This window comes from Corvus cornix, chromosome 3 (assembly GCF_000738735.6).
Source record: "Corvus cornix cornix isolate S_Up_H32 chromosome 3, ASM73873v5, whole genome shotgun sequence".
Classification (NCBI taxonomy): domain Eukaryota; kingdom Metazoa; phylum Chordata; class Aves; order Passeriformes; family Corvidae; genus Corvus; species Corvus cornix.
In genome coordinates, this window is record NC_047056.1 from 100,030,666 (window position 1) to 100,058,309 (window position 27,644).

The 27,644-nt window shown below is 44.9% G+C and overlaps 1 protein-coding gene across 4 annotated transcripts in view; it reads left to right on the top strand.

Moving 5' to 3' along the window:
* Positions 1-27,644, top strand: part of GRHL1 (grainyhead like transcription factor 1) — a 41,461-nt gene that overhangs the window by 9,492 nt on the left and 4,325 nt on the right. For 2 of the 4 annotated variants that reach the window (XM_039568085.1, XM_039568084.1), the window contains exons 5-15: positions 102-178; positions 984-1,140; positions 1,619-1,730; positions 2,696-2,790; positions 15,063-15,221; positions 20,605-20,692; positions 22,929-23,068; positions 23,938-23,975; positions 24,075-24,163; positions 25,909-25,994; positions 27,561-27,625. In XM_039568085.1, coding sequence (XP_039424019.1) covers positions 102-178; positions 984-1,140; positions 1,619-1,730; positions 2,696-2,790; positions 15,063-15,221; positions 20,605-20,692; positions 22,929-23,068; positions 23,938-23,975; positions 24,075-24,163; positions 25,909-25,994; positions 27,561-27,625 — 1,106 coding nt within the window. The remainder of the gene's footprint in view (positions 1-101; positions 179-983; positions 1,141-1,618; positions 1,731-2,695; positions 2,791-15,062; positions 15,222-20,604; positions 20,693-22,928; positions 23,069-23,937; positions 23,976-24,074; positions 24,164-25,908; positions 25,995-27,560; positions 27,626-27,644) is intronic. The other 2 variants (XM_039568087.1, XM_039568086.1) reach the window with 1 other exon arrangement.

The window sequence follows — 27,644 nt, forward strand, 5'->3', positions numbered from 1 at the left end:
GGTGAACAATTTGCCTGACAGAAGTTCCGTGGTAAGAAGTATCTATTTAATACTGACTTTCCTTGTTGCTGCAGTATTAATTGTTGTTTTGTCTACCCCAGGTTTTCTTTCCTACTGAACTCAATCTCCGAATGGCCAACATGAATTCAGAAGATTATGTTTTTGACAGCATTTCTGGGTAATGCTTTAAGGCCCCCATTTGCCCATATCCTCCTACTCTCTTTAAGTTGGCCATGAGCAAGCAGTACAACTCACGCCATTTTGCACTGAGTCACAGTTGAATTTTGGAGGAGGGGAGGCTCTGGATCTCAAACATACAATTATGTCTTCTCATTTGAATTTCACAGTTGAAAACTGTATCTTTAAAGAAAACAAATACTTTAAGGAAAACTACCTGCGGGGTTGGAAATACCACCCAGCTTCAGTTATTGTCCTTGCACCAAATCCATGTCCCATGGGAATGTGCAGTGCTGTCTGTGAGTGGTCTGGGAGTTTGCTTCCAGCTGTGCCCCCTCCCTCATCTGCTTGTCTTACTCTCAATCTGCTGGAAATCTACAGCAGAAATAGGAGAAATAAAACTCATCTGTACTCCAGAGGAGGGGAGTGAATTCATTGTTTGATAGTTGCAGTTGACCAAGAGGGTGATGGCCACTGAGTAGCTTATTAGCTTGTGAATTTAATTAAATCTGTAAAGATACTTTTCTGTTCCCTGAGAGCAGCTTGCTGCTCTCAGCCTGAACAGGGACCTTCCAGTGTTGCCTGCTGATGTATTTTAGGATTTAGCTTGCCAAGAACTTCTCTTAAATGTTCATTCATGAAGGAAATGGTTGAAAAAGGGGCTCATCCTGTTTTCCAACTTCCTTGCCTGTTGATGGCTTAATGAGTCAACTAACGACTTTGGAATTTCTCCAAATTAAACGTGGAACATTTAATCAGCTTTCCAGGAAAATGCCTTAGCAATCACTACCCTTTTCACTCTATAGGAATAACTTCGAATACACTCTGGAAGCCTCCAAGTCCCTCCGACAGAAGCCTGGGGACAGCACAATGACTTACCTGAATAAAGGTCAATTTTACCCAATCACGCTGAAGGAAGTCAGCAGCAGTGAAGGAATCCATCACCCCATCAGTAAAGTCCGAGTGAGTGGCAGCACTTGTGGTTTCTTGGGAGGAGGGTGTGTACAATGGTAACCTTAAACTCTCCCGAAGTGCAGTAATCTAGACCAGAGCATCAGCACAAAGGCCAGCTTACCCGCGCTCTTACGTCAGTGTTCGTTCCTTTGCTGTCCACCTACTGCCAGACCAACCCATCCTGGCTCAGACTGTTAAGAAGTGGTGTCAGCACTTGTGTAAAGATGATGCAACACCTGGAATGAGATCCTTGAATTCTAGTTAGGAGAGGAGTTCTGCTCATCTCTGTTTATGATCCAGAAAGTGCTGTTGTCTGCCTTCCTGTTTGGCAGCGGTGTGCTGGTATACTGTAGTGCCTCAAGTAGAAAAGCCTAAAGCTCCAAAACAAATGTACTCTCTGGCCTTTTCTCTTTTTCTCTTTCACCTTTTTGTTGGTTTTGTTTTGTTTTTTTTTTTTTTTTCTTAGTCTTTTCCTCTCTCCTTTCAGAGTGTCATTATGGTTGTGTTTGCTGAAGACAAAACAAGGGAAGATCAGCTCAGGCACTGGAAATATTGGCACTCAAGACAGCACACAGCCAAACAAAGATGCATTGATATAGGTAAAGAACACTCTCATTGCTGATGTCAAACTTCAGACCTAATTCCTTGGCAAGCTTTGGTTTCCTCCTAAAGCTTTGTTATTTTAAGGAACTTCTGGATCACTCTCTGTTATTCACAGCTTTGCTGAAAGCCCAGAGACAGTTTGTGATTGCTTGGAGCTAATGCTATAGTTTTTAGGACACCTTAAAGAAGCTGATTTTTGGGAGGATTTTGATTGGTGGGGTTTAGGGTTTTGTATTGGGAGATCAACAGCCCCCTCCAAACAACAGGGTTTTTTTAATATCCTGGTGCTCGTAGCTAAATCACAGCTTGTAGTCCCAGTGGCTGTCCTAAATATTGTGTTTCTTCAAAGGACAAGATCCTCGTAGAAATACCTCAAGACTAATGATCCACCTTCCCACAGCTTTGCTCACAACTGGTCTTTGGTACATGTGAAAAAAAGAAAACACTGCAAATTTCCACTTGCCTCCAGACAAGGCTGAGGCTGGCTGGGTTCCAGCCCTCTCTGGCTGAAGGCTGGGTTGTACTCCTCGTCCCTTCCTTCTGTGAATCAAAGCAGGGATTAATCACCTGGCACTTAAAGCAGACGCGCATGCAAATCTTTGTTTGTTATTGAAGGAGTTTTATTGAGAGCTTATGTCCTTGCCATGCAGGGTAGAGTTTCCCCTACATAGCAGGTTAAGGCATAGAACACCTGATATTTAGGATGTCTGGCTTTTTCGCTGAAGTTTCTAGTTTAAAATTTTTGCAAGTCCCATTTTGCTCCTTTGTCCTGTTTGTTGAGGATTTTTTTTGTGTGTGAGAACCATTTCTAGCCTCTTTAATGATCCATTCCTAAGTACAGTTCAGCTTTTCTTGCCCTCAAGGGGCTGCTGAAGAGTTACAGTTTCTGGCTGCTTCATGTGATTAAGGACTCAGGTGATATCTCCTCTTTGTCTCCCTCATGAATCCTTCTTTCTAACAGCTGACTACAAGGAGAGCTTCAACACCATCAGTAACATTGAGGAGATTGCATACAACGCCATATCCTTCACCTGGGACATCAATGAGGAAGCGAAGGTATGTGACCACGATTATATTTCCTGTCCTTTCAGCCGATTCAGGGGCTGGGGGAAGGGAAGGGTGTGTGGCCTACCTGGTGATTAGCATGTAACAAGTTTGTTTACACTCTTACATTAGGCAAAACCTTCTGGCTATTTCTTAAGAGGGTTTGCATGTGCAACTGGGAGAGCTTTGCAACTGCTTTAGGGTTCTTGGCAGAAGCGCCTGCCTGAGAGACAAGTACTGGCAGAAGGAAGCACTGAGCGTTTCCCGAGCAGATGGAGTGGCGCGGGAGGTGTGATGGAGCGGAGCTGGGCTTGGCACTGCGCAGCCTCCCTGAGGATCCCTGCGGGAGGCAGGGGGCAGCTGCTGGGGAGTTGAGGCTCTTGCAATGGGCTTGTCTTCCACCGAAGAGGGAACAGCTGCTGCCTCTGAGCTCCCAAAGCATGTGTTGCTTAAACCGCAGATCCCAACACCCAGTGACCTATTTCAAACTAGAGCAGCCTCCTGGTGAACTCTGTGTTGATCTTTGCGCAGAACTGTGGGCGCTTTGGTAGGTGTGTAAGTACAGGCAGCTTTGCTAGCTAGTAGCTAACTGCAGCAGATTGAGCCACTCTGGCTTCTGGAAAAGGCTTGGGCATCTTCTAGGTTCACAGAAAGCAGGTCAGAGCACGGAACCAACTCAGTTCTAAAGGCATTTCTCACTGGTTTGTTGCTGGAGTCAAAGTGAAGGAGTTTTCTTTGGAGAGTTTCATTACTGCCTGGGTTTTCTTTAAAAATTGGGAATGGTGTCCTTCTGTTTTTGGAGACTGCCTGTGCCCTTGCTAGTACTAGTAACTGGTATCAGCAAGCAGTACCAGTAGTGACCAGCATCATGGGGAAAAGTACTGATGGCTGCAGAGTGCCATGTCTGGGGAGAGCTTGGCTTGGGGGGACATGGGAACTCTCAACAAAGAACACAGGTCCTTCTTTGGAGCTGTGCATGCCATGCTTTGCAGGAGGAGCAAGGGCTGGTGTCACTGCACAGAGCTTGCTGTCACCACAAACTGTGCTCTGTCCTGTACAAGGGCTGTGGAGAAGATGTTGTATGGGGACTGCTGTTAGAGTTCAGCTCTGTGGGAGACGTTTGGGATGCTTGGTAGACAGCAGTGAGGAGTTGTGTGTATGCTGCTGCTGAAAGTGCTGCTTTGCAGTGTGTGGGGGACTACTTGTGAGGCTGATGTTGGGTGCCAGGATTCCTTTTTCACCAGATTGACTTCAGTCAGGTTGAGAGGGCTGGCAGGGAGGGCCTTACCTGCTGGAGGATGCTAAAAAGCTGACTTGATTTCTAAAACATGAAGCACTTCACTATGTGAGCAAACAGATAATGCTTCAGAAGAGCTGTCAGAAGGAGTCAGTAAGTATTATCCTGCTGCCATAGTGAGTCAAACATTTGACAAACCCAGGAAGTTGGTGTCCACGAGGTATGCAAAGACTTAGGATTTGCACACAGAGTGGATCATGCAGACAGAACAATGCAAGTCCTCAAGGAGCTGGAAGCACTTTCTGCAGCTGCCTCTCTGCTGGCTGAGCCACTCTGCAGCAGCAGGGATGGGCCACTAACCCAGGAGCAGGGCTCACACCTGGTGCTGAGAACTTTGTGGCTGCCCCAAGGAAAAGCCGTCCCTTCCTACCAGGTGGCTGTTGCTGAATTACTCTACAGATCCCTGAATGAGTAGTTTCAGTCTATTGCCAGAAATTCAGAAATTGCCAGTAGCATCTTGAAAAGATCTAAGGGCCCTCATGGTGACAGTTCATCTCGGGGCTGAACTTGATGGGATGAAGTGATGTGGGGAGGTGTAAGAAAGACTGGTTTTGTAGCTACAGAGGCAAATTTGCTTCCAGATTCACAATCTTAGTGTGTGAGATCCATATACTGTGAGTCCTGGTTTGTATGAACTTTCAGAGTGGACTATTGATACCGAATGTGCAAGTCTTGACTCCTGGGATCAGAATCATATTAAGACAAAAATACTCTCAACTTCAGTACTTAAAAAAATGGCATTTTTAGCAAGTGCTCTGTGTGTTTGTCTGTTTAACTTCAATTTTTCCCTGAGTAGATGTGTTTTGTCAATGACTGAATTTCTCACCAGTAGAAATTCAGCAGTTCTTTCTCAACTTCTGTGATCTTATCAGGAGATGTCTGAGCCAATTTCAACAATTTTTATTGCATGGTTCATTTACCTTGTATGCTCTTGCTCTCTCTTTTTTCTTCCCTCCCTGTCCCCCACCCCCTGATAGCAGTCTTAAAGTATATGAAGAGAGCAGGGCATAGATAGAGATGAGTTTCTGATGTTACAGAAATTCCTTCACAGTAATAAATACAGTGTTTAATATCTAATAACAGCAGAAGTGCTGCACGGACAGTATGTTTAACCAGCTAGCAAGCCTTGATTATTAGAAATTTGCTTCCTGAGCCCTGGAGTTACCTGGATCAGAGCCAGGTGATTCTTCTGGGCTTGCTGTTTCTCCCTCTTGCTTTTGCTTCCAGTTTGCTGTGGAAATGATTTATCATGTGCAGCCATGTCAAATGGGAGGTGATGAGGCTCTGTGTCTGGGATTTCTGATGTAGTTACTCATTTGGGCACGCAGGGTGTGTGTCAGATTGAAGGCAGAAATAGCATATTATCCCAAGGAGTTGCCCCTAGCAGCTCTGGGACCAGGTGCTTGCTTTCTTGGGGGGATGTACAGGAATATTGCACCTCTGCCACTGTGTCTGTTCAGGAGGGTGTCACCTGCCTGAGAGCACTTTGCGAGTGCCCTTGGGCCACTAGGGTGGTTTAGTAAACTGCACCTTTCTGGTGAAGAAATGTTCTTTTCATACAATACAAGTCATGTGCTCCTACTGTTGCAAGAAAAATTGTGTGGATTTTGCAGCTGTGGATTTGTGGAATCCACAATGGATGTTTGAGATGGCCTCAGTAACAAGTATTTCCCATTTCCCAGTTGCACTGTGCTGGGAGAGCCAAGAGCAAGGCCAGGGCTCTGGTCACTGGACAGATCGAACAAGCCTGGCTCTGCACGGCTGCAGTTGTCCCACAGCTGCCTGCGTTGGTGTGCTGCTCATGAGCCCTTGGGTGTAGAAACCAGGAGTATTTCATGCATGACAGACACTTCCCACTCTGGGACCAGACTGTGTCCACGGATTTCAGAGCAAATGTGCTCCTCTCTGGCAGCTCCCCTCTGCCCTCTTCTGTTGTTTTGGGACATCACAGGAGCTGCTGGAAGCAGCTGCTTCATAGCAGAGGCTGGTTTAAGTATTCTCTGATCTTTGCAAGTGTGTGTTCAAGCTGGAAAAGGGCCCAGGATCCAAAGCCTTCTTGCTCTGAGACAGTGAAGGGAGCTGAGGGTGGGGAGGAGGGCCAGGCTTTGAAAGAGGCAAGCTGCCCTGAAGCGGTGCTGTTGAGATTTGAAGGAGAGTGAGGTCAGGGTTAAAAAGATTGTCAGGAGACACTGCAGAGTAGGGAAGCAGTGATTCAGGTGGGTTTTCAGGTGTCTGTATTAGAGGTGAGGTCTGATCCCATCACCTGACAGAGCAGGGGAGGGGAATAATTGAATGAGGAGACAATCATGCTTTGTGAGAAGAAAAGGAAAGAGGGTGAACTGGAAAATTAGTTGATGAACTGGTGAGTTGTTGAATGGGATATTTAAGAAAGCCAGTGTAGCTATTCAGTCAGCATCCTGCTTGAGTGGAAGCATGATCCAATGAGTCTGACAAGATGTGTAGCTGATACTCACTTTCATGCAACAGGTAATGCTGGAGTTAGCCTGAGGCTTGTGGAGACTTCAAACAGTTTCCCACCCCATGCTGGATGTCTGCCGTGTTGGGCAGACAGTCGAGGTGGGGTTCTTCCCCTGCAAAGAAGCTTTTAGATGTCTGAACACAAGCTCGTCATCTTCCGTGTCTATGACTTCATTAGGGACAGGGTGTCTAGAGGTGGGATGCAGCTTTCTCTGGAGTTGTCTGCTTCTTCTTGTTGACTGAGCAGGCTTGGCTGTCTTTGAGGTGTGGGAATGTTAGAAGTAGGGAATAGGAATCCTTGCAGCCCTTTTTGTGTCTTTGTCCTCCATATCTCAGTCAGGAGAAGTGTTTGTAGGTTCAGGTCATGAGTTTTTGAGGCTGGGAGCCATCTCTTCCCAGGTCTGTACAACATGCCAGGCTCTCCTTTTCTTGGTTGGTACCCATTAGGGGCCTTTTAATGAAAATTGCCGCTATGTGTGTGGTTAAATGCACATTTCATACTGCTCTTCGTAATGTTGGCTGTTGTCCTGTTATCTCTGCTGTGTTACCCGTTAGTCTGTGAAGCAAATTCTGTCCCATAAGTCTGGCCTGGGGACATGGCCTGCTCTCAGGTCAGTGGCACTTGAACAATGTGGACAGATTGGTTTCCCCAGGGTTAACTGGCTTTGCCTGGATCCTGCTTTGCTCAAATCCTGTCTGAGCTCTTGCCCTGTGGAGCAGGAGTATTGGGGCCTCTTGTCTGAAAAGGGCGAGTTGTTGTCTGCACAGTGACTGCAAGAGCCTCCCTGCCCATTTCTGTAGCTCTAACAGGGCAAGGATCTGTGCTTCCCAATGGGTCCCTTCTGAAAAGTTGCATTGCTTCCAGCAGCTCCCAGAGAAGGGCCCCTATGGAGGTCTTTGGTCTGGCTTGCTTTAGGCTGGGTAATGGGACTGTAGCCAAAAATGATGTCACTGCACATTAAGGGTTCTATTGTCCTCCTACTCCTTCCTTTCCTCCAAAAAAAAAAAAAGTATTGTAAGCCAGATACTCTGTGTAAGACTCTTTCTACTAAAAAGGAATACATGGTGAATGTAACAGGCATTTTGAGCTAGAGACTATCATGACAGAGCTTTTTGCTGCCTTTTCACCAAAAGGAAGATGATGTGGTATCTCTTAAGTGATGCCCTGAATGACGGAGCAATTAAACAGTGCTTTTTTTATTACTTTTACTTTTTGTCCAGGAAGAGTGGAATGGTCCTAAATTATGGTAATTTGCATTTAATTTGGGATAGCCTGTCAAAATAGAACCTTACGCAATGAGGGTGGTCGTCTCGGCAGATCCTCCCACATGTTGGCTGGATTATTTTCTTTAGAGGAGTTCAGTTTTTGGAGAGGGTGGATCTCTTGCTACCACTTGAAGTGAGGCTGGGCGGTACACTACTGATTTATTTTAAGAGTTTATTCTAGCATAATCCTCCCTTGGTGTTCACTGCAGGAAGAATTTCAACTTTTTTGATTGATGAATATTGCATACATTTATATGGATGCCATTGTAATGAAGCAGCAGTCATATGCCTCATTAAAGAAGGTGTTGCCACCTTCAGCAGCATTGAGTAGGTACAGGTTTGGCTAGTTGGAAATGAAACTATGAAATGTGATGAGTCAAACATACTTGAAGGAAAGAGATTGGTATGAAGCCAAGGCTGCAGACCACAAATAGTTTGAGGCACAAGTACACACAGCCTTTGGAGCAGTGACATAGGAAAGTCATAGCAAGTACTGCTTACCCTGCCTCTTAACACTGACTTCTCCCTACTCTGTCCTGGGTTTTCTGAAAAACAAGCATCTGCTGCCCTTGATTTTAAGCATTGCCCACTAGAAGCAAGTTTTCAACTCAGTATTTTTTCTGAACTTGGTGTCCCAAGCCTCTGCCATTGTCTGGTCTTGTACGAGCTCACAGGATATTTCCTAAAGCTGAAAGAAAAATCTCTTGACATTAGCTCTTCTACAGAGAAAAGTAGGAGGGTTTGTTTTTTTTTCCTTTTCCCTTTTCTCTATTCCTTTTTTACCTGATGGCAGCTCTTTCTTTTCAGCCATTTTTGTGCCTTTGCAGACTTAATTCTCTGTGTTGTTTTGTCAGGTTTCGTGTTTTGTCATTGTTTTTGGAGACTTGTGATGTTCTTGTTGATGTCGGGGGGTGTATTGGGGTTTTTTTGGTGGGGGTTTGTTTGTTTGGGTTTTTTTCAACGTATTGTCACTGTTCTTGCTAAACTGTTGTTTGTACTTTCTTTCCAACCTATCTAACAAAACCTGGCCCAGCAGCTTTATCTTATCAAAGTGTGGGGTGGGAGGAAGCATCAGTACAACTGGGAACCATTATCCCCAGGTTTCCCACATGTTGCGAGCAGAGACATTGCTATATCTCCTTGCCTCAGAACAGGTTGGAATAACAATCAGCATTGCTCTTTGTGAGAAAGAATATGTATTTTCCTTTCATTACCATTCCTTTTTGTTTTGTTGATGCAGTAAACTTGCTAGGAGGATGTTCTTTATCTGGAGGTGGATCGTGTTTCCCACTTGTCATTCCTTGACGTGGTGTGGGACCCATGATGGCTTCTGTGTCAGTCACCCAAATTGGGATTGGTAGGTTTGAATGCAAACTAATTCCCCTGGGCTGCTAGCAGGATGGTCCTGCGTCTGCCTGAGTGGAGCTGGAGCGGATGCAGCCCTATCACCCATCTGCCAGACAAGCCTTTTTTGGAGTATCCGACCCCAAAGGCAGGAGGCGGCTGAGAGAGCCCACAGGTGCATGAATTGCCCAATTTTTTTATCTCTTTCCTGGCTCACCTTCTGCTGATGCAAAACCTGTGGTGCATGTGGGAGGTGAAGAAACGAATGTGAGAGCAGTAAGATTAGCCACCTCTCAGGTGATCTTACCAAAGTGTGGGTTTGGGTTTTTTTTTTTCTTTTAAACACAGAAGAGTCTTCCCAGCACTGCTTTCTTAGGACATGCCTTCGTGGATGTGTGCAGGCAGACCTGTGCTTGCCCTGCCTGCACTCCAAGCTGCCTGGCTCTCGCCCAGAGCCAATCCTGGAAGCCACATAGCTACATTGGCACAAGGTAGTGCCCAGGCTGACAGCTCTGCCTCTCGAAACGGCTTGGAACTCTGCTGGTGTACTTCATAAGGCTTTTGGACTGGAGATGTTTTGCATCCAGCCAGCTTGCAGCATAGATGAGAGACATGGGGACAAATTGTTAGAAAAGACTCATTTTTATGTTTCTCTTTGATGTTTGTATTTGTCCAAGCCTTTAAAGAAACCATATGATTTCAGCTATCAGCATTGAAATTGCAAACTTTGAGCTTCTGGTTAATTTTTCATTACAGGAGGGGAAGATACTGCCTTTGTGTCAGGAAAATGGTCTCTAGACCCACTAGAATCCCTTTGCCTACTGTATGTTGGGCATAACATTGGAACTATTTAGCGAAGGTCAAGAAAAGTAGTATCCAGCTTCATTCCCTGGAAAGAAGCTCATTGCAGTTTAACCTGTGTCTGGTTGTTGTGTTGTAGGCTCCAAACTCTGTATTCTGTACAAACGCAGTAATCCAACATCAAAAACATCCTGACAATTTGTTGAGTATAACATAGACTGAATATAACACAGCCTGGAACTTCTCCTGTGAAGACAGGCTGAAGAGTTGGGGTTGTACAGCCTGGAGAAGAGATGGCTCTGGAGAGACCTTAGAACACCTTCCAGTACCTAAAGGAGCCCTAAAAAAAAGCTGCAGTGGGACATTTTCAAGGGCTTATAATGATATAGAACAAGGGTGAATGGCTTCAAACCGACAGATTTCGATTAGGTATTAGGAGGAAATTCTTCACTGTGAGGGTGCTGAGGCTGCCCAGAGAAGCTGTGGATGCCTCATCTCTGGAAGTGTTTAAATAGATGATCTTTAAGGTCCTTTCCAACCTGAACTATTCTGTGGTTAAAATGAGAGGCTTTTGCCTCCTAGTGTGAGAAAAGAGCTGAAGTTTTTATCTGAATTCTCAATATAGAATGAAATATCCAATGGACTTGGATTGTTGAGTAAGGTCTTAATCCTTTGGGCACAGAAATATAAAGGAGCATAAATAGGAGGAGATAATACCATTTACCTGCCTTCTCTTGAAATGAAATAAATATGGAGCAAGGTGATCAGCCTGGAAAAGTCCATGTCTGCCTGTGTAGGGCCTTATCCAGAAGGATGTACAAGGTAGCCCGGTAGTGTTACCCATGCCTGTGTTTGCTGTGACTGGTCGGAGTTCATGGTGTGCTAACATGAGTTGCTCCCTGTTTCTTGTGGCAGCCCTGGGTGCCATGGGTGAGTACCTACACTGCTCCTTTCCAACTGGGCTTTGCACTAGGGCAGATGAGCCTGCACAAGGTGACATTTCATCTAAAGCTGCTGCATATGTAGCCTTTGGACTCATCAGAATTGCCAGTGCTTTTGTGAGACAAAAGAGTACAGCGTCCAAGATAAACTGCGGAGAAGAGATCTGGGTATGCAAGCCTTCATTTAAAAAAGGCATCTTTCATCTTGCTGACAGAGAGGTTCCTGCAGCACTTTGATTGCCCTTTAATTATGTCTGTTTTTCCTGGTTTGTTTGAAAGGCAGATCTTGTTAGAAAAAGGTGCTGTGTGGAAAGAACTTGGCTGTTTCTGCTGCCCTTCCTTGAGGGCACATGGCAGAGCTGTCGGATTAATTTTTTTTTTCTGTGTTATTAAAATGGAAGATTGTTTCTCGTGGATTTGAATGTAGGCACGATGTGTTCCTCCCACCTTAGGTGAGGAGGGGCATGAGGGGTTGGATGGTTAAAGCAGACTGAGAAGTCATGAGGTCTGACTTCTTCCCACGCTAACTTTCCAGCAGGATCCCAGAGGAGGTGCTTTAATCCTTCTACCTTCAGTCTTTTGTTGTGTGCAGCTGGGCTGCCCCAGAAGGCTGTAAGAAACCCAGCATGGTGTTGGGGAAAGGAGGCTCTAGAGTGCTGGGGCGAATGCCAAGTGTGGGGGTTAGCAGTTTGTAGCAGCTCACAGTTTTCATGCTGTTTGATTTTGTCTGAGATGCCACTATTGTGGAGCCATTTGCCTCGATGCGTATCTCAGCTTTTGTTAACAAGAGTTAGAAAAAGCATGGAAAAAATCAACAGGAAAAAAAAAAGGAAAATAAAGCCTGTCTTTGGTTGGAGAGAAAAGCCTAGATATATGATAGCCTAGATACATATGTAGTCAAATAGCCTGGACGTATGTAGTCAAATATAGACTAAAGGCTCAACTGCCAAGCAAGCAAAATAACTTGAGAACAGGTTTCTAATCCCTTTAGAAATCTCAGTTTTAAAGAAAATCTCCGTAACTTTTGAGGGCTTGGCTCACGTTTGTAAGTGCCCAGGCTTGACAGTGCTCTATTTTTAAGTGCTGTCTTTATGTTGAATCTTGGGAGGTGAGATGAAAATGTTTTTTTTTAAAAGTAACAACAAATCTTAATATAGCTGAGAATGCGGAACTGCCCTTAGAAAAACAGGTTGGACACATGAAAAGGAATCTTGCTCAGCAGGCTAAAGATGCAGAGCAACTTCTGTGGTTCGTTTTTCTTTCTTCTGGCAATTCTGGGGTGGGGATGTAGCTGACGCAGTCACTTGGCCTTACATTTCATTTCTAATGTAAGTCAGATATTCCTGTACATAAAGAACCTGGCTGAAACTGTTTTAGCCCAAACTGGAAAAGCTGTTTGTTAGATTCTGGTTTGTGAAACTTGAGGCAACCTGAAGTTGCTCAAAAAGAGGAGTTACAGGATGGGTAGGGAGAAGTAGATCTCTTTTTGAACTGAAATGGTTTAGTGCAAGCAGGAGAAGACAGGCTGGCTCTCTGTTGCTTCAGAGATGTGATTAGGTTTTAGTTGTCATCTCCTGCCTAGAGTCCTGAAGATTTAAATGGCATGAAAATGAAGTCAGCTGCTTAAAGCCAAAGCTAATCAAATGAGGAGACTCTAAAGTAGGGGGATAATCTTTGTCATCTGACAGGCAATGCTAAATTCCCATGGGATACCTGTGCAGCTCTGCTGTAGTAACATGTCTGTTGTGCTGAGACCAGCTCTTCTGCCTTCAGCCCAGTGGGCTTTGTGTGGCTGGTAAGCCATAAAAACTGAAAACATTGACCTGAAGTCTCAGAAGAGAAGTGACACCATGTGCTAGAGAACTGGTGACTGATGCTGCACATTGAATCTTCTGGTGTCCAGTGGTGTGAAACTCATTTGAGGGATTTCACAGAAATTTCGAGGTGGCGGTGGACCTGCTGAGGTGGCTGCTTGGGCATATTTTTCTTAAGGAATGCAGTCATTTTTTCATACAGAAATGAGTTGTGTGAATATTCAGTGTAGGTATATTTCAAATTAAAATTTAAACTGTAAAAATATGCAAACAGCAGAGTTGAGGGTCTTTTAAAAAACAAAACCCCTGCTCAGGGAATGCAATTATTCAGGCTGTGCATACATCTGATTACCAAGCTCCCAAACTGGTGAGAGCAGCTCTTCAAACTCCTTGAAGCTTTCCCCCGGGGTGTGCCAGCGCTGCAGGCAAAATGCCCTTGTAAAGCCAAAGGTAGCAAGCAAAAAGGGAAGCGGGGTGGATAAAAGCACTCAAAGCCATCCTTTGGGTTAGTCTGGGGAAGACTGCAAACAGCTTATTTTAAAATAATTTTCCTGACTGTGATTTGACATGTATTTAATGCTTTCAGAAGAAGTTGTTGTGGAACAACACAGGTTTGGGATGCTGGGACACAGGCTGGAGGGTGAGCAGACATTGAGCACCAGCACACCTTGCGTCCTGCGTGTCTTCCTAGCTTGAGGCCCCGCAGAGGCAGCAGCGCAGGTCGGGGGCTGGGGCTCTGCTGATGTGCTGTGCTGGCCTGGGTTGGGTGGTGTTTCACACGTTCTGTGTCCCTTGGCACAGCAGGACTTGCTGGGGACATTGGAATCTCTGGGATGGTGTGTGCACGCCGAGCTACTGCGCTGCCCTCCCGGGGCACAGAGGCTGCAGGAAGCTGCATGTGAACCTTCAATATTCAGACCAGTCATTACAACAGGAGTCCCTCACCTGCACTATTCTTCCTCCCTGCCCCGAGTTTTTATACAGCTGTGTTATGCATGGCTGGGAACAAACAGTGGTTATAAACTATCACCAGATCAGGGTTTTACATTTCCATTTCCCATCGTTGTTAAAACTGGTGAAGGATGCTGCAGAACCTGTGTGAAGAGGACCTCGAGCACTTAGCAAAGCCAAAGCCTGTAACCTTTCTTTAGTCTGTGTGAGCCCCTGCAGCTCCGGGAGGTGGCACCAGCTCACAGCTGAGACTCGAGTGGTGCTGGTGGAAGCACCGCAGTAAGTGAGCGATCGGGTCCTGGGACGGTCCTCCTGCAAAATCGCTGCGAAGGTGCTTCTTTTTTTTAAGCAGTGAGTTCCCAGCCTTTATTCTTCAGGCAGAGAGGAGAGGAGCTGTTGCAGGTCTTGGTGGCTCGTAAATTCCTTGTAATTAATCCTTACAGCTTCTGAGATGTGCCAGTAATGTGTCTGTAGAAAAGCCTAGCACACTGCAAGCCCATTATCTAGATACAAAGTACTCTGGTCTATCTGCTCATATCCACTTAAGGACAGTTCTTCTTTCTGTTAAGCAGCATTGGACTTGTTCTCTGGTTGTCTGTAATTTGTGGTTTTGAGAGGGTTTTTTTGTTGTTTTTTCAGGCAGTTATGGAAATGAAATTAGATATGTTCAGAAATGCAATTAATTTTCCCTGTAATTAATTTTTTATAAGAATAATAGAAATGTTTCTCTTGCTCCTACCATCTGAATGTTAACAGGATATTGCAGGTCTTCCTAAGGAATATTCACAGTAGTGTTCAACTTAGTGTAAAGCCCAGAAACCTTCACTGGAATAATGGTGCTATTTCTGTGTTTAAAGATTACATGTTGCCTAATAATTTTTTAGAAGCTTTTAATAACCTTAAGAAAAAAACAACCAAAAAACCCTCAACCAAGTAGTTTCAAGCATAAGCTGTGCTCATGTAAAATTCATGGAAAGATTTGTTTTAACATGCCCGAAGTAACATGAATTTTTGGAAACATGGTCGTGTTCTTACCAAGATGATAATAAACACTGAGCAGTGAGGATTGAGTGTATTTTTGCTAAGAGTTTGATGGCGACATTTGAGAGTTCTTGGGTGGAAAAATGGGTGGAGTCTTACTAAAGTTTGGAGAGTTTGTTGAAATCTGTTTTGGACAAAGTGGCTTTGTCCCCTCTAATAGCTTATATAAAGACGTAAAAATGTTATATTGCTTCCTGGGGATTTTACCTGATGTCTCAGAAGAAACAAGGTGCTGCTTGTAGTGGCAAGGGCCAGCATTTGGGCCTTAGCACTCCCTGAGTATCACTTGCTCAGTGGTCAGCCAGGATTCTGTGTGTCACTACTGACAGCTGCTGCTTTCCTCTTCTGCAGGTTTTCATTTCTGTGAACTGCCTCAGCACAGATTTTTCCTCTCAGAAGGGAGTTAAAGGCCTGCCCCTGAATCTTCAGATTGACACTTACAGCTACAATAACAGGAGTAACAAACCTGTCCACAGAGCCTACTGCCAAATTAAAGTCTTCTGCGACAAGGTAAGGTTGGGTCAATGTGCCAATGACTGTTTTGGAAAGTCTGCTCAATGGCTTAGCAGGTTTTTTTGGGTTTTTTTCCCAAATTGTGTCACTTGCTATTTTGGCTCACTGAAAAGTCCTGTGTTTAGCCTTTGCAAGGAAAAAATTTCAACCCCTTCTATTTGGCTCATAGATGTAATGATGACCTCAAATAGATTTGCTGCTCTCAAAATGCTGGAGTGCTAAGTGTTCCTAAGCATTGACTTTAGAGAAAGGTCAGTCAGTGGCAGACTGACAGTGGGAAGAGCCTTCAGCAGGAGAAATCATTGCCATTGACTGGAGCAAGTGCAGGCTTGTCTTTTTGCCCAAGCTCTGTTGCGTTGTTCCTTTTAAATTTCTTCATGTGTTCATGCTGCATTTGTTATAAAAAAACCCCGAACTTGTAATTTGCAGACCTTGTGAACAAAAGATGTACTGCTGTGAGATACAGCAGCAAAGAAAAAGCCTATTTACAAGCTGGATGGGTGCTGTAATTTGACTGCTCTGCCTAATGCATTTAGCACACAGAATTAATGCCTTTCCCAAAGCCACTGTTCAACAGAAGCTGTGAAAGAAGCAGCAGAAGCTGCACTGAAAGCAGCTGTAAAAATTTAACTGAGTTTGCAAAGAAAGGAAATTTCCCAGTCTTCATAACCTGTTCCTGTCTGAGCAGTCTTTTGAAAGTCCAGGGCAAGTAATGTGTAATGTTATTTCCAGAGAGACCAAGATTGTTGTAGGCTGTGATAAATGCTTCCTGGACTTCCCCAGTCCTTTTGATTTTTGTGAACCATGTTGACTTCCTATTTGCTGATAACCCTGCTTGATTTGGACCTCTCATTCTTTGAATCCTGACTCCATCTTCATAGGGCGGACTCTTACAGGTGATACCTCAAATGCCTGTCTGTGCAGCCGCAGGGCTGAGGCAGGCCTGTAACCCCCCTCTCCAGTCCTGTGCTGGCTTTGCCCTGGTCACACACTGTGTAGTCTTGCCTGGTGTTCCCCAGGACACCAACACAAGGATTCTTGTGCACCGTTGTTCTGTCTCTGCTTACCCCCAAAATACATGGTGCCCTCTGCACTGTGCCCCTGCTGCAGCATTCCATTAACTCACCCTGCCACATTCTGTTGTCCATCTATAGGCTTTTAAATAGGTCCCTGTGCCTTCCTGCATGCCTGGGAGAGCTGCCTGTAGCTGCTGCTGTTGAGATGCTTTCTGCAAAGAATTTACAGGGACTTAGCAAAGGCTCTCCAGAGCCATCTTAAAGACTTGCCAGTAAGCCTAAGAGGCTTGGGTCTCATGAGCTTTCTTCAGGCCTTTATTTTTCCTTCTTTTTCTCTATTCTTTTTCCTGCTTCAAGATGAGATTGAGGCAAGTGTATCATCTGAAGTTTTTTCACCAAAGTAATCTGGGAGTCTTGTGTGCTATCAACCTGTATTCTCTGCAATACAGAGAGCACAGACTTGCTGCAGGGTAGAGGGGGATCTTTTACTCCTAAATTGTCCAGTCAATTACTGACACAATACTAAAATGACTGACAGGCTTGTGCCACTGCTAGTAAGACAAGTTGGTTAATAAAATGGCAGATGTGTAGTCAGCACATAGACTCCAATGGCTTCCTTCAAGCTATGGCAGAAATTTCAGCAAATCTAGTAATACAGTAATGCCAGTGCATTTTTTATTTCCATTTGGGATTTTGACTTACTCTCCTGCTTTATTCTTCCAGATACTTTGCAAATTGTACCTGAATTAAAAGAGGAGGGAAGAAAGGAAGGAGAAACGTAAAGCAAAATCAGAACAGGATAATAAAAAATAGAACTGAATCTCAAAGCACCTTCCTTTCACCCTTCTCTTCTTTACAGGTTCAACTTCACTCCCTAATTATCCCCCTGCACTGCTGCAAGGGAAGAGGGAGATGGGGAATGGGGGCTGTGGTCAGTTCACTACACATCTCTGATGCTCCTTTCTCCTCAGGGGGAGGGCTCCTCACACCCTTTCCAGGCTTCAGCATGGGGTCCCTCCCATGGAAGACAGTTCCCACAAACTTCTTCAACATGAATCCTTCCCACAGGCTATGTTTCTTCACAAACTGCTTCAGTGGGGGTCCCTTCCATGGGGTGCAGTCCTTCAGGAACAGGCTGCTCCAGTGTTGGTGCCCCACAGGGCCACAAGTCCTGCCAGAACCCTGCTCCAGCACAGACTTCCCACAGAATCACAGCTTCCTTTGGGTATCCACCTGCTCTGGTGTGGGGCCTTCCACAGGCTGCAGGTGGATCTCTGCTGCACCATGTGCCTCCATGGGCTGCAGGGGCACAGCTGTGTCACCGTGAGCTGTACCACAGGCTGCAGGGGAATCTCTGCTCCAGTGCCTGGCTTCCCCCTTCTGCACTGACCTTGGAATCTGCAGAGCTTTTTCTTTCACGTATTCTCACTTCAGTTCTGACTGTTGCTGCAGAACATTTTTTCCCTTTCTTAAGTACATAAGCCCAGAGGCACTACCCCCATTGGGTAGCCAAGTGGCCATCTTGAGCTGACTGGCATTGGCTCTGTTGGGCATGAGGGAGCCTGCTTCTTGGAATAAACACCCTCTCAGAGAAGCCATGCCTGTAGCCCCTGCATGCTATCATACCATACACAACCCCATGTACTTACGGACCCTAATGCTGGCTGGTTGCTCCAGGCTCCTATAAGAGCATTGGCATTTCAGAAAAAGCACCTATTTTCTGCCATTTATGGAATCTTGTGTAATCAGCCAGCTGCTTTAGAATGTTTATAGGACCATTGTTACTATGATATCCACACCTGTTACAGCCCTGAATGTGTTCGTCCCCATGTGATCATTCATACCTGTAGAAGTTCTGTTACCCATATTTTCTTCATGGAGGGCCAAGTCTATGGTGTGGAGGTCTGTTGGAAAAAAACCCCAAACCAGCAGAAAATTATGATATTGTGGCCACCTAACACAGATGTCTCCTCTATTCCTTTGTCAAGGCTGTGCTTGCAGTGCCCAGGATGTTTGGTTTTCATCCACTCTTGTGTCATTTCAGGACCTGAGTAAAGCAGTATGGGCATAATGGTAGAATTTTATGGCACAAGCTTCCTTGAGGCTTGGCCCAGCAATATTTGGGCTGAGTAGGGATAGGGCTGACCTGTCCCAGAGGAGGAAGACCTCTGCTCTGAATGGTACCTTAGCTATGCATCCACATGAGGAAAATTAAATCCGGGGTTTCACAGACTACGGCTCGTGTTTCCCTCTGGGATCTGCTGTTTACTCTGGCAGCGATGGGCAGTGCTGTGGGAAGGCTTTCATGGGATGGTAGGAACAAATGAGTGAGATGCTGTTGGAAGGAAATAGTGGGTGCAAGGCTGCTGGAGCATTGATGTGAATGGGCAGCAACTAGACCAGGTTACTCAAAGGCCCCATCCAACCTGGCCTTGAACACTTCCAGGGATGGGGTATACACAGCTTCTCTGGTCAACCTGTTCCAGCACCTCACCACCTTCACCATAAAAAATGTTCTCCTTATGTCCAATATAAAACTACCCTCTTTCAGTTTGAAACCACTGCTCCCTGAGCTCTGCTGGCAGGGCAGAAAAGCGTGTTATCAAGACATAACTTACTTTTTTTTTTTTTTTTTAATGTGGGATTTGAGATGTATTTACCTGGGCCCCAGTAGCCTGTATCAAGTTGACTTTCAAGCAGGGAATGGGAAGGCAGAGGTTTTCTCAAAATGTGTGCTCTTGCTGAATCAGCATGCTCTCCAGAAGGGAGCAGATGTTGTTCTGTAGCACAGTGTTTGAGTAGCACAACTTTATTACTTCCGCATGAAAGGTAAAAATCAGATCTGGAGCCAAATCTGATCTTTCTGTTGTCACGCTGAGATGTTGTGACTACTCTGGTAAGGGATGACACAGAGGAGTTCACGTCCAGCTGTGCTGAGGTTTAGGTGGGATGTCTTCACTGTAGCGCACCATATCAGCTTTATGGGGTCAAGCAAACCTGGCAATGCCTGTGTCTTCGTGTGTAATTTTTTTCTCTTTTTTACCACAGCTGCCTGAAGCTGCTTTTTTCCTTCTCGTTGGGTGGGAGAAAAGATGATACATATTAACATGTATCAAATATCTTGGCTAGTTTTCCTTTTTATTGCTTGTGCAGATGAGCCCAGTGCTACCAGCAGGCATAGGCAGCCTGGCATCTATAGAGTGTTGATTTACTGGGAAGTAAGGAGGGCTGCTCCCCTTCTCATGTGCACCATTAGGCATGGATTCCCACCCCATGCCACAGGAGTTTTAACACCTTATTTGCCATAGCTAATCGAGTCTTCCTCCAGCACCATACAAGGACGTGGATGTGTTTTGGCAGCTTTGAAGGGGAGGGAATGAGAAATAAGGGCTTGGTGTGGCCAGATAACTGTTACCTTTTGCCCTGCTTTGCAGGAGGGTGTTGGGAGACAGGTAGAACTTGTGTATACCAGTTTTGGTGATCTGGTGGTAGCACCAGGATTGAGTGTTGGGGATCTCCTGTGGGCTTATCGCTTCATGCAGCTGGAAACGTAACATCCCTGACTTAACTCACAGTCACATGTGAGATCTGGGCAGAGCTGGAGGAATGACCACTATTCCAAAGCTTCTTCCTTCCTTCTCTGTCTCCATCATGGCTGTCTGCACCTTGCAGAAAGTATGGCAATATGGCACTGTACCTTCTACTGCTTGGTTTGGAAGGCCAGGAGCAGTGCAGGCATGAACCTAGCTAGGGATCTGTGGGTTCCACCATGGCCTGGCCCGGCCCTGATAAAAAGAGAAGAAATAGTCCCTGCTTTAAAGCAACACACATCTGCAGCTTGAGCTCAGTGAAGGCTGGTGCAACTGCTGCAGGCTCTGTGTGAAATGTGCAGGAGGTATCTTGCACTTGGTGATCCAAGTGTGGTGTGACTTCTGTAGATTTTAATGACAATTGAGTGAACTCCTAAACTGGGGGAACCTGCAAATCTTTATTGTTTTAAACACTTCAACTATATTTTTATCTAATGCTTTATACAATTGTTACACAATTGTAAGATGTGGGTATCTTTTGTCATCGTATGTGCATCTGACTTGAAAGAAAAGCAAGTGTTTACATCTTGAATATGGTTGTTGGATTTCATTAGATGATAGGACTCAAAAGTAAGCAGATCTCAGAGTTGGCACACTGGCAAACCTGCAGCTCGGGTACTGTGGAACTGACCTCCACAAACACAGCTCTGGAAGAATTGGTGTTCCTGCCTCTGCAGCTGAAAAAACCTCAAAAAAATAAAAATACCTCTCTTTCTCTCTCACCCCCTCCCCTCTTCTTCACTCCCCCATTCCTTTCCCTCTCTTGTCTGACAGGGAGCAGAGAGGAAGATCAGGGATGAAGAGCGAAAGCAAAGCAAAAGAAAAGGCAAGTGCACTGATCCCAGCTCTCAGTTGAATGCCTGTAAGTAGAACTTATTCCGTCAGTATTTTAATACTGGATTTCATTTTGGCTAGAAATAGCTTGTGCAGTAGAACTCTCAAGTCAATTTTTATCCTGTGTGGACTAGTGCTTGTTATAAGCAGTTCCTTATGGAACAGACGCTGTGTTTTGCAACACACTGGGTCATTTAGGGCTTCATTCTGTATAGTTGTTTCTGTCCGAGACAGGGTCCTTCTGTGTATCCAATCAAGTATGGGTTGTAGTAGTTGAAGTGGTGGGGTGAGGGTGGGATTTTGGGCAGTGCTGGAGCCCCTCACAATCCAGGTGGCAGTGAGAACAATCTGTTCCAGGTATTTTCAGCTTTATCCTAAACTTAGGCTTTAACTTACATTAAAAATGTGTTTACAGCTCCTCAGCAAGGCCATGGCAGCCTTGGGGCTGAGCCTCTAGCCTCTCAGCCCTATGCTCACTCTTCTAGAGCAAAGTGGTCCTTAGCAAGTAATTTCAAAGTTTCTGCACATGTGAAGCATGTGGAGACCTCAGCACTGTGGTATGTAAAGGATGAAGAGTTTCTTCCTGCTGAGCATCTTCCTTTAGCTGCTGCAGATGACAGATCCTGTCTTTGGATGACTGGTTATTCACCAGCAGAGCTGCTTAGTGGAAGCTGTATCTCCCTGTTCTTCGTTGGCACGGGGCAGGCGCGTGCTCTCACTTGCTCTGCTCCGTGTGCTGTTACCAGCCCAACTGGTTGAGCCAGCATGCACCTCTCAGCTCGCTGGGCAGGATTTTCCTGACACAGCAGGTACAGGCTGCTGGAGCAGCTTCAGAAGATAATGCTGAAGGGAACCTGTTTGCTCAAGGGCAGTTGTGGAAAGGGCTGGGGTTTTGGTTTTTTTTGAAATACATCATGAGAGGCAGTTTAGCACACTGTTTGTGTTTCACAAACGTAGTAGCCCCAGCAGCTCCCAAAAGATTACTGTATGCAGCCCTTTGCATAATGGCTGGAAAGGGAAGACAGTTTCAGTACACATTTCCAGGATTTGATGATTTTACAAGAGCTGCTTTCCAATGTTAATTTTCTAGGCTTGGGCTTAGCCTGATGAGCCCCCTATTTTCCTGGAAAGTGCGATCCTTTGCTTTTTAGCTCTTATGTGGGAAGTTTTTGATTCTTTTAAGCCATAAGCAGTTCTGCTCACCTCCAGGATCGCAAATGCCACACGTACATGAACTCTTCAACAGCAGAAACAGTTGGTGGCCTTTGGTCAAAGTTATTTTTACAGGAATTGAGCGATCTTCAAAAAAATCAGTTTTGCAAGGAGATAATAGTGTATTTTCTGCTGAGGACATGAGAAATCGTTTTGTTTGAAAAACATTTGTTTTGTTTGCACTTGGTTTGACCTCAGATGGATATGTTTCCACTTGGTAAAATAAAGTCTTCAGCTGTGGTAGTTTGACATGACTACATGACTATATCTGAGGTGCAGTTTAAGGCACCTCCTGCCTCACTTTCTCCTCAGAGAGTCTTTGTGGATGAAATCTGTCCTCTTGGTGGGTTGTGTCACATCAGCTGGTGCCTTGTGGGAGCCAGAGTGCTGTGTGGGAGATAGTGTTGATCCCAGGGGGAATGGACTAGGGGCTGTTACCCTGAGGTGACCAGGATGAACAACGAGAGGAACCAAAATGGGAAACTTGAAAGTGTGGAATCAAAATGTAACTTCAACGACTTGCACAAACCAGTATTTGTACTGTCTCTGTAGTATAGTGCTCCTGTGGTGCTGTCTCTTTGAGATAGATGCTCCCAATTGGGAGCACGCAAGTTCTCCCTTTGTCTTCTTTCTACCTTCCTGATATAGGAACACCAGCAAGCTTTTGAGGGAATGGATAGGGAGAAGGTGGGGCAGGGACTAGTGTTTGCCCTCTGTTTGGATGGCTTACTTGGTAGATGGAAGACCTTGGTTCCTCTGTTGGGATGAGTGCTAGATTGTTGTCCATCCTAATTAATATTTGAACAAAACTGAGCAGCTCAGTTGGAGAGATGGAGAAAGCTTTGACTACTCTGTGAAACAAGCTGTTTCCTCAGGGCCCAGGCCCTCAGTTGAGAGGTAGACAACCAAAGTTCAAACTCCTTTACCACAGGAGCTTTTTGCTTTAACCCTCGCTGCAGAGTACCCTTGTTCAGTAGCGTGTGTACCTTTTAAATGACGTAGGGCCCCATCAGGGCCTTCAGTATCCTCTATCCCGATCTTTGTCTCCTCAGTTTCTGATGTCAAAGTGCCCATGCTTCCCTCACACAAACGTACTGACATCACCATCTTCAAGCCCTTCATGGACCTAGACACTCAGCCTGTACTCTTCATTCCTGATGTTCACTTTGCAAACCTGCAGCGTGGGGCTCATGTGAGTAAAGCTCATGGGTGTGGGGATGAGGAGGCTCTGGCATATATTTGCAAAAGGCCTGGGATGCTGTGTGTGCATATGTACATACAGAACGTCAGATTGCAGCAGTGCTGTAATCAAATGCAGGCTGAGTCTCATGTGGGCAAGAGATGTTGCTCCAAGGTATATTGGCTGGAGTTAACTGGGGATGTTTTATCATCAAATTGTTTTCCTATCAAGTCCAGTTTCTGTGAACCTGAAAAAATTTTTCCACAGCATTTCCATTGCATGAACTGCAGGCTGGTTTTCTCTTGTAACATCCCTTGGGATCCTGGTGTGCTGTTGTGCAGCACAGGCTCCTCCAGATGCCTGCTGCAGGGTGAAAATCTATCCTGTGGAACTGGCACATGTCAGCTCTGTGATCCCCTGCCAGAGCGCCCTGCCTCAGCATTCCTGGAAAGTTCCAGCTTACAAGAAACTGGAAGGGAAAAAATTAGCATGCAACCAGGTTTCAAAATCTTGAACTTTCCTGTGCTGAGAGTTCTGCCATGCTCTCACAGCATCTAAACTTTACTTTCTAAGAGCATTGTCTGAGCTCCTGACAGGGATGGAGAATAAACTTGTATCCCTAAGGCCGACAGTCCTGCATGTTTTCCTACAAAGGCCCTAGTGCTGAGTTTTGTCAGAAGACTCTACACCAGTCCAGGTAGAAAGATGGTTAGCTCCTCTTTGTTCCTGTCTCTCATTTGAGATCCTTTAATATTTTTTATGAAAAAAGGTAAAGAAGATGCTTACTGGCTTTTGGAAGATTGAGCATCAAAAGATTATAAGAGAAAATGAATTCTAGTTCTGGATGAAATATTCACAAAATCTCCCCTTTGTTTTTAAAGGTCCTTCCTGTTGCTTCAGAAGAACTAGAGGGTGAAAGGTAAGAGCTGCCCTTTGACCTCCTGACACCTTGCCCTCAGACAGAGGCATAAGTCCCTGTAATTGTACCACTGCTGACTTTTTGCCCTGTCAATGACAGCTCCAACCTGAAGAGAGGAGCTTATATTGGTGAAGAGGACTTTATTGCTACTCCAAATAAGATGTCCAGAATAGAAGAGCCAAAAAGAGGTATTTTCTTCTTTCAGAAACTGAATGTTTGGAGTATTTGTCCATCATGATAGAGAAATGCATTAATGAATTTTTTAATTCATATTGATGTATACTTGAGCTTGATTTTTCTGGCTTTGAGTATGACAGTTCATGTATCAGGATGTGGTTCAGCTGTGCAAATCTTGTACGTTGTGAGAATTTCTGGGGATTTCTGCCAACTCAGACAGTAATTGGCTCTGAACCTATAAGGAAAGAGAGTCAAGAGGAGGTGAGCAGCTTACCAGTATTCCTAATGGCCTGGGGGAGAGAATTCATCATGTAATCTGCTACAAAATGCTCTGGAAATCTCCTCCAGGAGCAATGAACACCAGAACTGGTTCTGGATATAACACTGTTGCATCTTTCATGGTGCCAGGAAATGGTATGTTCACCTCTGAAAGCTAAGATAAGAGAATATTCTGCTAATTTTTAACTGAGTTTCAGTCGTTGCAATTTAATGTTGCTGTGGTGTTGTGGATGGAGGTCAGAGGTCCCTTTGGGATGTTGGAGGTGGTGTGCCTGCTTGATGACAGTTGTGTGTGGAAAGACCACAACAAAGTATTAAACCTGTGAAGCAGAAAATGCTAAGTCTAGCAAGTCTGACCACAGTGGGGCTGCACTTCTGCAGTCTGGATAAACTAGTAAGGAAGGATGAATTTTACAGAAGGAAATCAGACTTTTTGTTTTTCCATGTTGCTGTATGCCATAAAACAAGGCCCATGGGATTCTCTCTTCTTTGGCTGACTCTCATCTGTGCTGTAACTGAGAGTATGTGTCCTGTCTTCCTTTCTCAAATCTACAGTCCTCCCTTGTTAAACCTGCCTTTAGCAGGAAAATTGGGAAATGCATCAAGGTGCTGTGCTGTCCTGAGTTCACCTTGTTCAATTAGAAATGCCAGTAATTGTTCCATGTTGCAGGTGTGTCAAAGCTGTGGCTGATGAACCCTTGCAAACAATCCAGGCTGCAATACCTAGTCATTAGAAGATGGATTAAAGACAGCAAAGCTGTTAAAGTCCAAGCTTTCTTGCTCTCCTGGCTTATTCCTCAGCCTTAATGCAGTTTTTAATGAGGCTGATGTTACATACAGGGAGTCTATGCTAGCTTGAGAACGCTAGGGATGCTCACCTAATTGGGGTTCTTGCTCTTTGGTTCCCCTCCTCGCAGGAGACCAAGCCTGCATTGTATTTCAGCTGTGGTGGTATGAGTATTACTGGAACACAGCAAGGGGTAGGAGGAAAGATGAGACAGCGTAGGAGGAGCAGAGAACTGTACAAATAAATTATTTAAAAATGAGGAGGTGGCCAGGATGGCTTCACCTGCTGTGATAGCATCTGTCAAATCATTTGATTGTGAGAAGTCTCATGGCAAATGACTGTGAGATAAGGAGGAACCCACGAGTCTCCAAGATTTGTGGTTTTTGTTCCTCCTTTCTTTGTTTCAAATACGACCTTTTTTTTTTTTCTAATAATAGAGAAAATAAAATGTGAAAGTATTTTGACAGGAAAGATGCTTGAGCATACAGTGGCTTTATGTGGAAGGAGTAAGTTTTGAGCTAACCTAGTTGTGCATGTTTGTGCTACAGTTTTAAGTCGATATTGAATGTATGTATGTATATTTCTTCCTAAGATTCTCAGTGGATGTACCCATGTGCTTAGTCACTGTGGGACACAGATCTTTCCTGAGAAGCAATTGCACAGTTAATTCCTCTCCAAATTGCTTTCCAGTGTTGCTCTATGTCCGAAAAGAATCAGAGGAAGTCTTTGATGCACTAATGTTAAAGACACCATCTCTGAAAGGCCTAATGGAAGCGGTAAGTAACAAGGTTGGTTTATAGTCCTTGAGAAAAAACCCTGGCTACCCAGTCCTTACACACTGGCCAGTCACAGGAGTCAGACTTTCAGTCACAGCTTGTGTCCACATATTTCTGCTCTTCTGGATAAGGAGAATAAGGAAGATTTCCTTTCAATAACGTGGAAATTAATGCAAATAACGCTTTAATTTATTATTAAGGGAATTCAGGAAGCTTCTCTTTTAAGTACCTTACCTCACATCTGTGGGGTCTGAGGGTAAGAAGCCTTCCTGAAAATTCAGGTGTGTCAAACTCGATGATTGGATGTTCCTCTTGTCAGAGAGGGTACTTTAGTTAGAAGATGGAGTGATTTTCAGAATGTGTCCAGTGGCTTGGGTTTGTTTCAAAGCCATGTTTGGGGGCCTCCACTGCCCTTTCACAAGCCAGTAATGCAGGGCTCCAAGTCCCAGCTTCTGTGTGTTGCTGAAGGCTTTTATATATCTGTGCACACGTGTGAAATTGTTCTCTGGTGCTTGACTTCCAAAATAGCCTTCCACTATCCCTGCTGCTGCAGAGCAAGGGAAGTACAGAGCTTAAGTCCAAGGAATGGTGTAATGTTTGGCATGAGCTCAAAATTGACGTTTCTGTCTGTCTCTTTCTGTGACTAATGCCTCTGCTCAGGGAACAGGGGCTTTGGGGGTGTACAGGCAGGTCTGGCCACTAACTTTTGATTTTAGAGATAGTTCTGAAACCAGAATTTTTATCTTATCCTGGCTCTGAGGCTTTGCCAGCTGGAGGGTGAGGGCTAATGGAGAGAGGGATTGAAGGCTGTGAAGTCCTCCCTTACCCTGTGGTCCTGAAGTGAAGCTGCACCTTTGTTGTTTCACTTGGATTTCTAAAAGCAAGGAACCAAGAGCTGTAGCTTGGGGGAACCTCCCTGTACATTTGCTTGTCAAAGCAGTGTATTGGTTTGGTACTTGCTGTCGGTGGGATAGAGCAGTTTGCCAAAGTAAACCAGGCTTACTGACCTCCCGACTTCCTGGAGGTTGTACTGAAGTGCCATGGTAAGTGTCTGGGGCTCCACATTGATGTCAACCTTCTGGGGAAGGGGAGTGTTTCTGATCGCCTCATGCCCTTAGCAGCAGAGGTCTTCTCTCTGTTGGTATTTTCTTCTTTCAGCCACTCTCATGACTAGTTTTCACTTGATCCGTCTGACACTGAATTTAAAAATGGTTTTCAGTATGCTAAGAGAACAGAGAAGCATGAGAGAATGAGAGTCAGGGTGTAGAGTGGCTTTTAATGGATGGGCTTTTGAGTGTAGGGGAAGAGGTTGCTGTATGAGAAGTAAGTAGACAGGTTTTAAACATTATTAGATTTTTTGCACAGAAGTTGGCTAAATGCAGAGAAGAAGTTCTCATCTGTAGACTTAAACTATAGTTTGGGATTTAGTGTTGCCTTTATAAGGCAGAGCAGTTGTCTTCATTTGCAGGCTTTTTTTTTGTTGTTGTTCCTTTCTGTAAAATAGGAAGTGAAAGACAATAACAGCAGTCTCCTTGCTTCACCAATCATTGCTTTCTTTTGTTCTAGATATCTGACAAGTATGATGTTCCTTTTGATAAAATAGGAAAAATCTTCAAAAAATGTAAAAAAGGGTGAGTATGTACCTGTGCA